Genomic DNA, 15,477 nt, shown 5'->3' on the forward strand with positions numbered 1-15,477 from the left:
ATCTATCTATCTGTCTGTCTATCTGTCTATCGATCTGAGTATCTGTCTGTCTGTCTGTCTATCTATCCATCTGTCTATCTATTGTTCTGTCTGTCGTTCTATTTATCATCATATCTATCTATCTATAGATCGATCATTATATTGTTCTATCTATCTCTCCATCCATTCCAAAATGGGGGGTTTGGCAGTGATGCCATAGTCGTGGCCTAATGGTTAGAGAGTCTGACTTGTGGTTCGAGTCTCAGAACCTGCAGGGATTGTCGGTGGGGGGAATGAACATCCAGTGCTCTCTTTCACCCTCAATACCACGACTGAGGTGAGACCCTTGAGCAAGGCACAGAACCCCCAACTGCTCACTGAGCGCCGCAGCAAAAAGGGCAAAAAAAGTGTGTGTTCACAGTTTGTGTGTGTGTGTGTGTGTGTTTGTTCACTACTAACTGCTGTGTGTGTGCACTTGGATGGGTTAAATGCAGAGCACAAATTCTGAGTATGGGACACCATGGCTACATGTCACTTTATGTTTTTTTCTGATAAGAATAATTTTTTTCTTTTAATTTGTGATGAACATTTTAATAATTGAAAGATTTTTTTTTTATGTAAATAACTTTTTATGGAATGGATGTCAAATGTTCTTCATGGAACCTATAGAAATATGTCCTGAAAGATTTTGTAGAATATATACTCTATAATATTCCCATTACGATTTTTTTTAAGATCAGTTCCAAATTTTCATTAAAAAATTTATAAATATTTTGTGCACGTCTTTTTGCATTTTCTTATTGTTTTTTGACTTGGGAAGTCATGCTGGGTTTATTATTTCATATATTGTTTCAGCTCTATCTCTTCTTTGACCAAAAAGTGCATGCATGCGAACAAATATCCAAAGAATGAATCACCACAAAACAGTCTGAGCAATCACAAACTTAATTTCACCAGTGTGTGTGTGTGTGTGTGTGTGTGTGTGTGTGTCTGTGTCTGTGTGTGTGTCTGTGTGTGTGTGTGTGTGTGTCTGTGTGTGTGTGTGTGTGTGTCTGTGTGTGTGTGTGTGTGTGTGTGCCTGCCGACCTGTGACGAACACATCCATCCCAGTGGGACTTTCTTCGTGACGTATTAACGCAAATCAAATCTGATCGTCTTCCTGTCTGATGGAAAGTATTCAGACATATAAAACGAGGCGAGGGGTGAGACTATTCAAAGAGACAGAAGACCGCGCAAAGGAACTTAAAAAGAAAACACCTGGTCACTTTGGGAGGTTTGACTGGAGGTATTTCAGGACCCCGATCAGCGCGCGCATCACATCTCTATAGCACATGTAAGTTCCTTTGATTTGATTTAGGCTACTTAGTTGAACATTTAGACACTTTTTATTTACGTGCATGTTGCATTCATTTAGACTAGTTTTATTTTACATTCACAACATATATGAACAGAAATTGCACGGCATTTACATTAATTAATGTTCACAATGAAACGGTTTAAGTCCATTTTTTTGTATAATTATAGTATTATAATAAAACACCGCAGCCTTGTAACAAAACAGGACAGAATTTCGCTGGACGAATCTAATTTAAAAAAAAGGTTTGAAGCAAAGCACAACCCCTTTTAATAAATAAAACAGAAAGGTCTTCCATGAAAACACTTTATAATGTATTCAAACTGCAAAAACAGAGTGCATATTTTGACTTCATTTTTCAAATCCATTCAAACGTCTTTAATATTGCATTCGAGATTTAAAATTCAATTACATTTGGCGTTTTATTTAGTGTGAAATAACCGCATGTATTCATGTATGCACAGGTGTAAAGCAATGCTCGTGAGGAACGGCTCTCAGCTTTTGCTCTTCATAACTCTCTCCAGTGTTTTCTATGCCCGGACCTTAAGTTTACCCTTCGCCTCCATGAGGTAAGAACTCTATCTTCTTAAACTAGGCTACGTGAATACAACTTCATTCCTAACTCTTTTGTGATGTTTTAAATCATTTGCTATATTGGAATATGCGCGCGCGTTGTTCGCTCCATTAGAGCGGTGCGCGCTAGAGATGGGCGGATCGATCCGATATATCGATACTGATGCGATACTGATACTCAAACGATAAATATCGATACTAAGGTGTGTTTTATTTACCAGTGATTTTGTTTATTTAACAAAAAAATAATGCATTGAATTGGACGAATAACCTATGTTAGTAAATAATTGTGTAGGATAGAACTATATTCTTGCTCTTCTGAACACACGCAAATGTTGCAAGACAAAACCAATCCATCATAGTTCACTCACTTCTGGCAGTGCATTCAAACAGGGCTGTTTCCCAAAAGTATCATAAGAAAGTATTAACGCTTTTGGGAACGGCAGCCCTGAACAACTCTTATCAGAGGACAGAAGAGAAAAAAACATATATGTTTGAGTTATTTCACAATAAACTAATTGAAATTAGCCTACATAGTTTGTGCAATTACATTTATTGAAATTGAACATTGAAAGATAATATTGATCATGTTCTATTCTGTAATGTTAATATAAATCATACACTGTCAAAAAAAGGTTGCATTTTATGCGTGCAACAGTCTGTCACTGGCAGTCCCTTATGAAAACGAGCCATGGTTTTACTAAAGTGACCGTAGTTTAACTGTAGTATTTGTAGATTCGAATCATGTGTAAAAAAAAACATATTTGAACCATGTGTAAACAAAAATATAACCTAATACGTTACAATTAAGGCGTATTGAATGTTAAAATGCATTTTAAATAAAGTTAAGTGGTTATCATTACCCATTTTACTCTTAGTAATTTTATAAATTTCTTAATTTAAAAGTTTAGTTCAGAAGTATCGTATCGGTATCGATATCAACGATACTGCCTTGAAAAATATCGGTATCGTATCGAAAAACAAAATAAGTGGTATCGCCCATCCCTAGACTGCACGCGCAGGTAAATCCACACGTTTTTTTTTTCATCTAATTAGATAATTAAGTAAACGATAATTTTGCCATGCCGTATGAACCTACCAAATCGTTATATAGACTATACATAGTTTCTAGTTTAAATGTAATTTATACTTGCTCAGTGAAGTCTTAAGTTGATTTAACTACCTCCCAATGGTTAATTGTTGGTTTGCTCTTAAATAAACCTGCGAAATGTACCATAGTAACCGTAGTTTGCGCAAAACAGTTCTATACTTAATATGTAGAATCAAAATAAATTGTGAGACCTTCAAACAGTGTAAGAAGCTTTGAAAATGTTTCTGTTACTTAGCTTAACTATGGTATTTTGACGGAAACTATGGCTGCAATTGTATCGTTTTTTTGTTTGTTTTTTGTTGTGAGGGAGACTGTAGACATTGCAAAAAACTAATCTGATGAACTATAAGAGCAACTGTGTCATTCACACTGGATTCTAGAGAGTCACTTGGTTCTGTGTCTGTGTGCAGAGATACAAGACACGCAGATGGGCTCTTCACAAGCGGATACAGTAAACTTCTAGGACAGTTATCTGCCAGACGGTACCTGGAGTCATTGATCGGAAAGCGGGTCAGGTACATGAATCTTTTTTAGTGCCTTTTCCATAACATGATCCATAGCCCTGCTGAAACCAGTTTAAAGAACTCCTTCTAAACCATTAAACCAGACCTGAACAGCTTGAAGGCGAGCTAAAACCAACTCCGACTATTTTAAGATCAGAGCTTCTAATGGAGATAGATTGATTAATTGAAATTGGTATGTTTTGGTAATCATTCAATATAATCAGAGATTTTAGGCGCAAAGAAAGTTTGTCGTCTCCTGTAAGTGGTGTGCTTTTGCAGCTATAACACTGGATTGCAGTAAATAAAGTAAATCTGTATTTGCATAATGGTGTAAATATTTATCCATAAACAAATTCTCAAAATGGCCATAGGATTGCATGCCATATAATCCTATTACGAATGGTCGGACAAATGAATAAAGATACATGTGAAATGTTTAGTTGGTGATCTCACGTATCAGAATGAAATGACAGTTTGAATTATCATTGAATATCATTCCTCCTTGTGCTTGCTTTGCATCTAAAATCTGTAATTATACTGAAAGATTACCAAAACATGAATGCAATCACACCAATAGATAGATAAATAGATAGTAAGGTACACTCTTAAAAATAAAGGAGCTTCAAAAGGTTCTTCAAGCGATGCCATAGAAGAACCATTTTTGGTTCCACAAAGAACCATTCAGTCAAAGGTTCTTTAAAGAACCATCTCTTTCTTACCTTTTTGTAATCTGAAGAACCTTCTTTCGCCACAAAGAACCTTTTGTGAAACAGAAATGTTAAAGGTTCTTTATGGAACCATTTAGACAAAAAGGTTCTTCTATGGCATCGTGAAGCACCTTTATTTTTAAGAGTGTAAATGCATGAATGTAAACTGTGAATTCATGTCTGACATATTTCTTTATGCGATTTTAGTGATGATTTGATGGAAGACCAGGCGCCGATGAAGCGTCATTCAGACGCAATATTCACAGACAACTACAGCCGCTTTCGCAAGCAGATGGCGGTGAAGAAATATCTCAACTCCGTTCTCACAGGGAAGAGAAGGTATTAAGCACCAGCACGTTGTTGCTTTCGTAGGTTTTACCAAACGTTTTACTCAAAGATGTTGCTAATACTCTAAACCAAAGAACGTGTTCTATGATGTTAAGCAATAAAAAGGGTATTTTACTAGTGTTTTTCCTCTCTTCAGTCAAGAAGACCCACCTAGCATGCAGGAGGAATCGACTGGAGGGGAGACCACATATCGGGAGAGCTACGATGACGTCACTGTAGACCGACTTCTGAATCATATACCATTGGTACGTTAGATGGAGACGTGCATATGGCTTCGTATGAATAAAAGTGCTTGCAAACTGGTGAATAAAGTTCATTTAAATGCTGATCTTTTCTCTTCTAGCCTCTCTGAGGTCAGTTTGAAGACAAGAAAACAACTCTCCGAGACCATCATCATAGGTTTTCCATTTACACAGTCTAGTATAGGACATCAGCATACTACTAAAAGAACGTGTTGAAAACGAATATTGTGGTTACCTATGACGTTGATGTTTGCACTGTACATAGAAAATAAACTTTGATGAGAGATGTTAGCTTGAAGATGTACATAGTGTTCTTTGGCCTTGGAAACCAATTTGCTTTGACATGTTTCCTGTAAATTGTAGATCAATAAATGCATTGAAACAAGCCCCGGACTGGTACAATAAGAGAAGCGCATATTCGGACCTGAAGACTGCTGATTGGATCTCGAGTGATGAAGTAACACTGTCGCCGTGCATTTTGTAAATTAATTATTTTATACAAATATTTATGTTTCTTCTGTCTGAATTCTAACTCTAGAGGGATCATTTGGGTTCGGGAGGGTCGGGGCATTGGAAATCTTTATTTTTGCCATTCAAAGGATAATAAAAGTTTGAAGAGTCATGAAATGCTTGACTGCGCTCGACTTCAATGTTGCGAAGCAAACTTTAGCCATGAACTGCAATTGATTTATGGTCAGGTTTTGAGTCTCAATTATATTTCTGTGACTTGAAAATACACATAAATTGGACTATACAAGTGCAGAGAAAGACACATATAACATTCAAGATTGCATAGCACCCATTTCTTTACAAAAATATGGTAAATTTACAGTACAAACAGTCGGTTTAATGATGTACGAGTGTCAAGGGATGATGCGGTTATGATGCAATATGTCGACGTATACAGAAGGGATTGTCTGCTCTCCATTGAGATGCGAATCAAACAGCATAAGGTGTGTGATTGAAAACACATCACGTTTCGTGAGTGTTACGCCCTTATTTTGAGAACTTCCGAAGGAAACGGTCATTAGTATTAGCTGGCCTGTGACTCAGTGTATCAATGTTGAAGGCAGCTATGGAAATTTGAATCATAAATGTCAGAGGATATGGAATGCCAGAGAAGGCGTTATATAAGACGTCATGCACTAAGATAGGACTCTGGTTGCCAAAATTAGGCTTGTCTGTCAAATTACATTTATTTTGAGTCATCCTTTGGCCTGGAAAAATAGTTTGGTTTGCACCAATTCAACTATAACTGATATAAATATCTGAAAGAGACGGATGAGCGGTCAAGGTTCAAAAATAAGGATGGTCTGTTGCCAGTTTGAGAACGTTTTGTGCTGATCAGTCAGCTGTGTTGTCACTAAATATGATGTTTGTTTATTATGTGCACAATAAACTGCAAGCTATTTTATTAAGGTTGCATTATAATGGAAAAATATAGATTTTCTAGTTATTATTGGAAATACAAACCTTTTTACAAATATGTATTTAAAAAATAATTAATTATAAAAAGCCAATAAATTATGAGTTTTTAAAAAACATTTTTAAAACAATTTAATATTATTTTAATTAATTAGGTAAATTATTTTGGTAAAGATGTTAAACATAAACGTAAATTAAAAAATATAAGATACATATACATTTTAAAAAGATTGTTATTTTTGTAAAATAAAAAGTTGTATTATTTATTTTGAATTTTTCTTAAATATGATTGGTTGTAAAACAACTTTAAAAAAAACAACTAAATACATTTAAAATGATTTAGGTAAATAATTTTTGGTTGTAAAGCGTAGAGTAGTTTTAAATGATGTAAATCGCAGTTTTAAATGGAAAATATATTTTTTAAAAGTAAGATAATTTGTTTATTTTTGTAAAAAAAAACGTAATGATTTATTATAAATATCTCATAAATGACTGGTTGTAAGAAAATAATATAATAAGTGTCCACTGAAGGTGAGCGTTGTGAGAACCCAAGTGCAGTTTTATTATATCCCAAAATTGAGCAGATAAACAAGAAACACAGGGCATGGCTTGATAGGCAAAACAAGAACATAGATATGGACAGAACTCACCAACAGTTATTACAGGCAACAAAGCTAGACAATGGGCAATGAAACGTGAGGGCTATATATATCAAACAAATGGGGTAGCATGGCACCATCTAACCAATGACAGAGATGAGCTGAGGAACAAGAAGCAAACAGAAGTCAGAACAAAAAACTACATGACAAAACAATAAACCAATGAAAGCATGACACATGAAGGAACAGGGAATCACATGACTAACAGAGGACATGACTGTGGCCTAAACTACAAAATAAAAGACATGAAAACATGAACATAAACCTACAATCAAAACCAACCATGACATATCCCCCCCTCTAAGGGCGGCTCTTGACGCCCTAACAAACCACCCAGTACAAACAAAGAGTCCAGGATGGTGGAGGACTGGAGGTGGTCCAGGGGGTGGGATGGAGGGCCAGGCCCGTGCAGGGGAACTGGACCTGGATCATGACATGGCAGACCTGGTCCGTGAAGCAGTGGCGGACCTGGACCATGGAGCAGAGGTGGGTCTGGACCATGTATTAGTAGAGGACCTGGTCCGTGGAGCAGTGGCGGAGACCATGGTGGAACCAGCAGAGCAGGAAGCCAGGGCGGAGCCAAAGACTACCAGGGTGGAGCAGGCGGAGCTGAAGACCACACCAGGGCAGAGCAGGCGGAACTGAAGACCACCAGGGCGGAGCAGGCAAGGCTGAAGACCACCAGGACGGAACAGGCAGAGCTGAAGAGCACCAGGGCGGAGCAGGCGTAACTGAAGGCCACCAGGGCGGAGCAGGCAGGACTGAAGACCACCAGGGCGGAGCAGGCAGGGCTGAAGACCACCAGGGCGGAGCAGGCAGAGCTGAAGACCACCAGGGCGGAGCAGGCAGGGCTGAAGACCACCAGGGCAGAGCAGACAGGGCTGAGGATCCCCACGATGGAGCAGATGACCACCAGGGTGGAGTCAGCAGAGCAGGAAGCCAGGGCTGAGCAGGTGCCCAAGGTGAATTCTGCGGAGCAGAAGACCACCACAGGCAGAATATCCTTGAGCGGCTTCAGTGGCCATAGCATGACTGGCAGAGAGTTTGTGAACAGCCACCATAGCCACGACATGACAGGCAGATTTCAAATCCTTGAAAGGCCGCGGTGGCTGTAGCATAACAGGCAAGGGGTCCAGGGATGACCTCCTTGGCCATGACTGGACAGGCAGAGAGTTCAGAGACGGCCTCTTTGGCTGTGACATGACTGGCAGAAGGTTCACGTGTGACCACCATGGTCAAAACAGGACAAACAGGAAACTCACAGGCTGGCACCAACACAGGACTGAGTTCTGGGAATTGAGCAGGCTCTGGAGCAGATTCATGGACTGGAGCAGGCTCTGGAGTCCAATGAAGGCGAGCGTTGTGAGAACCCAAGTGCAGTTTTATTATATCCCAAAAGTGAGCAGATAAACAATAAACACTGACTTGACTTGACTTGACATGGACAGAACTCGCCAACAGCAGTTACAGGCAACAGAGCTAGACAATGAACAATAAAACATGAGGGATATGTATATCAAACAAATGGGATCAAATGGCACAATCCAACCAACGAGAGAGATGACCTAAAGAACAAGAAGCAAACAGAAGGCAGAAAAAAAAACACATGACAAAACAATAAACCAATGAAAGCATGACACATGAAGGAACAGGGAATCACAGAGGACATGACTGTGGCAAACGACAAAATAAAAAACATGAAAACAAGAACATAAACCAACACCCAAAACCAACCATGACAAATAAAAACAAAATTGAAATATATATTTTGAAATTATTTAGGTAAATTATTTTTTGATAATGGTGTAAATCAACATTTTAAATGAAAAATATAAAAACAACAACAAAAAAAGATATTTAAAAAAGGTTAGAAATTTGAAAGGAGTTCAGGCTAGTGCAAACCTTTGATTCTTAATAGGATGTTTGAAGCCTAATAGTAAAGAATATAGGTTATGGTCAGTGAGTGCCTGTTCTTTTGATTGGTTTGGCAGGTTGTTAGTGCTCTAGTGCTCTACTTGGCTGAGGTAACTGAAGAGGCTGTTATGTGTTCTTCTGTGACTGTGCTTCTTTTAATGCATGTGTCCTTTTAGCTCATGGTTTGTAATCCTTGTGGCAGCTGCACATCCCGTCTTCCTGGAAAAGCTAGAAATCAAGCTGAATGGAACAATAACAAACAATCTGAGAAAATATGCACTAAATGTTTTGTGTGTGCTCTTGATTTGTCATATTGGGTTTATATAATTAAAGCAGTAAGTAGGAGGAAATGCAAAAACAAAGATGACAAATCGAAAATCACTCATGCACCTAAAAGTTGTATTTGCATAATGTGCAAAATATATACAGTATATATATATATATATATATATGTTAGTGCGATGAGTGTTCATTTATCCATGTTTAATGGCTCATATAGTGTGATATAGGAGAAAATGGAGCTCATATTCAAGGAGGAAAAAACACATCAATTTTATTCAGAGGCCCAAACTGAGCAAAAATATGCAACTTGGTGCAGATTCTGATATTTATGTCCAAAAATTAAGATGAAATTCTGAGCTTGTAATGTAAATCAATGAGATCTTTAAAACAGTACAGCAGATACTTACAGAAAATGATATAAGTATCAGTTGTCACTCTATATCTCCCAAGTCTAATAAGATGATATTTAAATGCTTAGTTTTATGATCAAAGCTCTGCAGTTACAAAACATATAATAGAATGCAATACAATGATAATTGAGAGATGAACAAGTAAACATTCCTCAAAAGATGGATGATCATATTTGATACTCACGTTTGAATATGATTTTTCAAAAAATGATGTATGGATAATCAAGTAAACCTAAGTTGCTTTGGTCCAGTAAGTGTTCATCTTCAAATATTACTAACAGAATAAAAGTTATTCTTCCGTTTACTTTATAAAATTCAGTAAAGATTTCACAGCAAAAAGACACGTGAGCCACAAGCTGGACAAGGTCTTTTACTTGCTAAAAAAAGTCTAAACTATCAATCAGATGACAGAAGGCATGTAGTAGATTGTGTGCAACAGGTTTTCAGCAAAGTTTTAATCATGCTGGAAATTTAGAGGCCTTAGAAATTCATGTATCAAATATGATTTACAGGGATAACACTGCTAAATACAATGATCAGACGTTTTGACAAAATACTAATTTCTTGGTCTTTTCTCGATCTGATTCCGTAGAACAACAGGTATGATGTAAGGACTCTGGTGACCAGGCTTAATCTTTGGCTATTGAATTGTTGTGGTGCAAATCAGATGCTATGTGATTTGTCCAGGGCCGTGTGGAGAGGAGCAGCTCATTAGCTCTCATTACCAGATGGCCAAATGGGCCTGCTGACCACAGCAGGTAAAAATAGATGGATAGACTCTACACTGACCAGCTCCGCTCTGATAATGGGTGCATTACCACTTAAAGTGATTCAGCGTAGAAATGGCTGGCCAGGAACTACTTGTTTTGAGCATTAGTGAGCATGTGTGTGTGTTTGTGCATTGCACTCTTTCCAACATGGACACATTTGTAATCAGTTGTGGTACTCTGAGAATTCAGAGAATACCATGGTAGTACTATAGGATCATTTCCAATAAATAAGTAAGTAAATAGATTACATTTTGTTGAGAACATTTATATATGTACATACTCCAAGGTTCAATCATGGCACATTTCCATGTTTATGTTTTTGAAAGAAGTCTCTTATTTTGATCGAAAATACAGAATTTTTTTTGAAAAATTGTGAAATATGATTGCAATTTAAAATTGCTGTTTTCTTTTTGAATATATTTTAAAATGTCAGGCAAAGCTGAATTTTCAGCATCATTACTTTAACCTTCGGTGTCACACGATCCTTCAGAAATCGTGAAAATATGTTGATTTGCTACTCAAGAAACGTTTTTATTAATAATTTTGAAAACAATTGTGCTGCTTCATATTTTTTGTGGAAACTGTGAAACATTTCTTTCAGGATAGTTTGACGAATAGAAAGCTGAAAAGAACAGCTTTTATTTTAAATAGAAATCTTTTGCAATATAAATGTGTTTACTGTAACTTTTGATCAATTAAATGCATCCTTTTTGATAAATAAAAGTATGAATTTATTTAAAAATTAAAATAAATATAATTAAACTAACCTAATTTTCAAGGTTCGAATAGAGCACGATTTGTGTTTCTCCATTTAGATGAGAGCAGTTGCTTAGAAAAAAATTTGAGGTTTAATCGTTTGTTATCATGCACAAAAACCAATCTTAACAGAATTATCCATCCACGCAAGACCGCCAATAGCTATATTAATCCCTGCATGTTCTGCGAATCATTTTATGCTAATACGCACACGTTATGGGGGAGGAAAAGGACTGTAGGGATGAAATGTACACTAGTGCAGTGGTTCCCAACCCTGGTCCTGGAGGCACCCCGACACATGTTGCATGTCTCCTTTCTCTGGCGCACCAATTTCAGGTCTTGGAGTCTCTGCTAACGAACTGATGACCTGAATCAGGTGTGTTTGATTAAGGAGACATGCAAAACGTGCAGTGTTGGGGTGCCTCCAGGACCAGGGTTGGGAACCATTGCGCTAGTGGATCACAACAATAAAGGACAAACAACATCTGATATGGAAATTACTCTTAATAACCCACTTCAACATCTGTCCTGTGCGCTTCTAACGTGTTCCTGCTGAATCTCTGGTGAACGTGACTGAGTGTGAGCAGCAGAGCGGATCGGCTGTCTTGGGGCCGGTGGCGGTGCTGGTTGAAGACCATCGCAGTGACAGGAGTCGACCTTTAGACCCCTGATGTACGGTCGTGTGACTGATGCCAGTCATTCATAATAAACATCACACATGCCCCTCGTTTCACAGGGAATGGCTTGAATGGGACACGTGTCTTTTTAAGAAAGCTGAAGGGCTGAAGAGAGATCTTAAAGTCATACACTGTAAAAAGTGGCAACCTGCAAGTGTTACCCTAAAGAGCTACTGCAAAATAATGTATTTAGTTGATTCAGTGATGTTAAATAGTATTTTTACTAAATGGTGTAGAAACAATTTTCACTTAAAAATTCCTAGTAAATTTTACAATTAATTACAATCAAGCAAGTAAAACATTTAATTAAACATGACATTTTGAAGTAGAAAGAATAATAGGTTTAATTCCTTGTAAAACATACTGCAAAAATCTTGGTTTTATTTAAAAAAAGAAAAAAGAAAAGAAAAAGTAAAACATTTTTCTGTCATTATAGTGAATTACCATAACTGTAGAGGCAGCACTATTGATTTATTTACAAATATTAATAATAAAGAAAATAAGAACTGACCAAGTAATATACACTCCAAGAATATTTAGGCCTAAATCTGAGATTTATATGTCTGAATCGCATTTAAAATTGCAGTTTTAACATTATAAACTTAATATGAATCATATTTTTCAATTGTGCATGAATGAAACAGGAAAGATTTCTAATCATTCAAATTTTTTCAAATACACAGTAACCAGGTTTATATATTTATCATCAATAAATCTAATTTGTTTCAATCTCATACATATTGCTTGTATAAATATTGAATTATTTGTATTGAATACTGAATATTGCTTATTCTTCAATAATAAGCAATAATAAGTGATATTTTACCATTTTCATACTTTTTACCAGAACATATGTCATTGTTTTCACAATCAACAGATTTATGCTCATTCTAAGCCATTTGAACAAATGCATTTTGAAAATATTATTTAAATAAAATCAAATGGATGCAAATAATGTTAATAATAAACTATGCTATTGTTTTTCTGAGTACAGAAATCGTACCCGTTTCATTTATGTATGACTGATAAATATGCATCACCGTAAGTTTATTAGTTTATTTTAAAACGGTGTAATCCAAATGAATGGACATTTATAGGCAATTCAAATGCATAAATCTTATCTTTTTACTAGATTTTCTAATCTTTTTTTTATTTTATTATTATTATTTATTTATTTATTTTTTGAGTGTGGTAAATTAGCCTAACAGTACAATTTTTATGGCTACAAAACATGAATATAGAATGTGCAATCAATCCCATGCATGCATTTATCAGCATTTAGTGAGTCAGAACTATCCATTTTATAAGACCGATTTCATAATAATGTATTCTTTAGTGCCAGTAACCTAGTTCACATATTTTCAGTGAACCCACATGCCCTTAACTCAAATTTAAACCCAGATGTGACTAAAATAATGTTCAAATATCACCCACACGCACACTCAGAGCAGTTTGCATCAAAGGTTAATCACAGCGGATAGCGTCCAACAGAAAAATTAGATTTGTATTCCCAAGCAGAATGACTCATAATAAGTGATATGTTTTGTGTGTGTGTGCATGTGTGTTTCAGTGTAAACACCTGTTTTGCTCTCCGTATCCTCGGCTGATTTGGAGCTTCATTTGTACAGACCGTGGTTTAATAAATCAAAATGGAAATACAATAATATACGGGCGCAGAGCTTTTCTCGTCCAGAAAGGTCAGCTCTGAGATTAATTATACTGTGAGGAAGACCTTAATGATGGAATATTTCTCAACGACACAACCCTGCTTTTATGATCCCAATCCTAATTCACTCCAAATCTGTCCTTTTACAATTGCACATGCAGGCTTATATTTTTGTCTTTTTACATGCAGCAACTACAACCCCAATGGTGAAATATTCATTTGCAAATGAAGGAATAAATGTAATGAGGAATCCGGAAGTGACATTTAAAGGAATCATTCACCCAAAAATGAAATTGTACTCACCCTCAGGCTATCCAAGATATAGATGAGTTAGTTTCTTCATCAGAACAGATTTGGAGAACTGTAGCATTGCATCACTAGCTCACCAATGGATGCTCTGCAGTGAATGGGTGCCGTCAGAATGAGACTCCAAACAGCTGATAACAACATCACAATAATCCACACCACTCCAGTCCATCAATTAATGACTGGTGACTTGTGACGACTTTTTCACTGGATAAAGCAATATTATACTGTACATAGAGGATTCATATTTCAGTCTGAAGCAACAATTTGAAGTTTAAAACATCTTAATAATGGATTTGTTTATAACAAACATGCAGCTTTTCACTTCTAAAGAGGTTAAAATATGTGGGTGCTGATTTTGATGTTAGAGGACAACAGGGGATGTACTTTTTCACTGGGGGAAACGTTAATATGGATTATATTTTAGCAGGAAGCAACGGTTTGAATTTTAAAAAGCCTTAATGATGGATTTGTTTCTTACAAACATGCAGCTTTTCACTTCACAAGACATTAACTGATGGACTGGAGTGGTGTGGATTACTTGAAGATTATTGTGATGTTTTTATCAGCTGTTTGGACTCTCATTCTGACGGTACCCATTCACTGCAGAGCATCCATTGGTGAGCAAGTGACATAATGCTACATTTCTCCAAATCTGTTCTGATGAAGAAACAAACTCATCTGCATCTTGGATGGCTTGGGGGTGAGTACATTTTCAGCAAATTTTTACTTTTGGGTGATCTATTCCTTATATAGCCATAGCCATATTCAGCCTTTTCTCCTGAGGGGAGTTATGGGAAATGACCGCTTGTCTCTGGGACAGTGACAGCATCATCAACAACACACTTATATTTCAGCTTTAGAATGAAAAGACAAACAGGTCCTGTCTTGTCCAGTTCTCTGTCAAAATGTACATTTGCATTTATTCATTTAGCAGATGCTTTTATCCACAGCGACATTCAAATGAGGGAAAACAAGTCATTTATCATAAATTTCAAGAGTAATTCAAAAAAGCATCAAAGTGAAGCCACAGAAGAGAGGAAAGGATATTTTAATGGAAAAACTGCCTTTATTTGTGGTTATGAATTAGTTGAATGCACAGAAAGGATTGATAAAACAAACCTGCTTTAAATGCTTAAAAACTTTAATGCCTTTCTTTTGCAGTTGTTAGCTTCTGTGAGTTTTTAAAAAGTCTTTAAATTTAACCCAGTTTCCTGTCAATTATTTCATTTTCACACTAACAAAAAGCACCACATGTTTTTTTGACATGGTCGACTGTATATTAAAGTACCATAGTAATACCATCTGACTCCATCATTGTACCATGGTGTTATTTTAGTATCGAGATACTACTGTAACTTTTTAAATATATAATATTATTTTGAAATTATTATTATTATCATTAGTGGTCGACCGATATTTGGCTTTTTTTTTTTTTTTAAATATCGGCATCGGCCGATAAGTTTTCCTGTTTGGCTAATGCGTTCGAGGTGGGACTTTTATTTTGATGGCGCTGAGAGCGGCAGTGCCTGAGCACACAGTGCTCACAATTCTCCCGCTTGTTCGCTGTTGCCGTTAACAGTTCCGTCTTATACGGACAGAAATCTGTCTAATAATCAGAACGGTTAAACAAAGGAATTAAAATGTATACAAAAAGTATTAGAACGATTGCGTTTATTTTATTAGTAATAGAAAGGCAAACATTATAATACTTTCTTGTTTGCCATCAGCATTCAGCAAATACACATTTATATCATTTAAACAAATCTTTGAATGACTAATGAACATTTAATTT

The 15,477-nt window shown here is 36.4% G+C and overlaps 2 protein-coding genes across 3 annotated transcripts in view; one reads left to right on the forward strand and one right to left on the reverse strand.

The window, feature by feature from the left end:
- The first annotated feature begins 1,111 nt into the window (after nucleotides 1–1,111).
- Nucleotides 1,112–5,390, forward strand: LOC107585469 (VIP peptides-like). Of its 2 annotated transcripts, none has more exons than XM_016272492.1 (7): nucleotides 1,112–1,312; nucleotides 1,798–1,902; nucleotides 3,428–3,532; nucleotides 4,435–4,566; nucleotides 4,712–4,820; nucleotides 4,919–4,928; nucleotides 5,181–5,390. In XM_016272492.1, coding segments are annotated over exons 1-6 (462 nt in total). In that variant the 5' UTR covers nucleotides 1,112–1,310; the 3' UTR covers nucleotide 4,928; nucleotides 5,181–5,390. The 2 variants fall into 2 exon arrangements, with proteins under 2 accessions (XP_016127978.1, XP_016127977.1); XM_016272491.1 differs by having other exon boundaries at nucleotides 1,113–1,312; nucleotides 4,919–4,974; nucleotides 5,181–5,388.
- Nucleotides 5,391–7,915: 2,525 nt separating this feature from the next.
- LOC107585449 (F-box only protein 5-like) overlaps nucleotides 7,916–15,477 on the reverse strand; it is a 10,465-nt gene continuing 2,903 nt past the window's right edge. The window contains exons 4-5 of the mRNA XM_016272467.1: nucleotides 8,327–8,380; nucleotides 7,916–8,238 (exon numbers count right to left, since the gene is read on the reverse strand). Of these exons, the coding sequence (XP_016127953.1) occupies nucleotides 7,916–8,238; nucleotides 8,327–8,380 (377 nt within the window). The remainder of the gene's footprint in view (nucleotides 8,239–8,326; nucleotides 8,381–15,477) is intronic.

This window comes from Sinocyclocheilus grahami, unplaced genomic scaffold (assembly GCF_001515645.1).
Source record: "Sinocyclocheilus grahami isolate Dianchi unplaced genomic scaffold, SAMN03320097.WGS_v1.1 scaffold70.1, whole genome shotgun sequence".
Taxonomy (NCBI): Eukaryota; Metazoa; Chordata; class Actinopteri; order Cypriniformes; family Cyprinidae; genus Sinocyclocheilus; species Sinocyclocheilus grahami.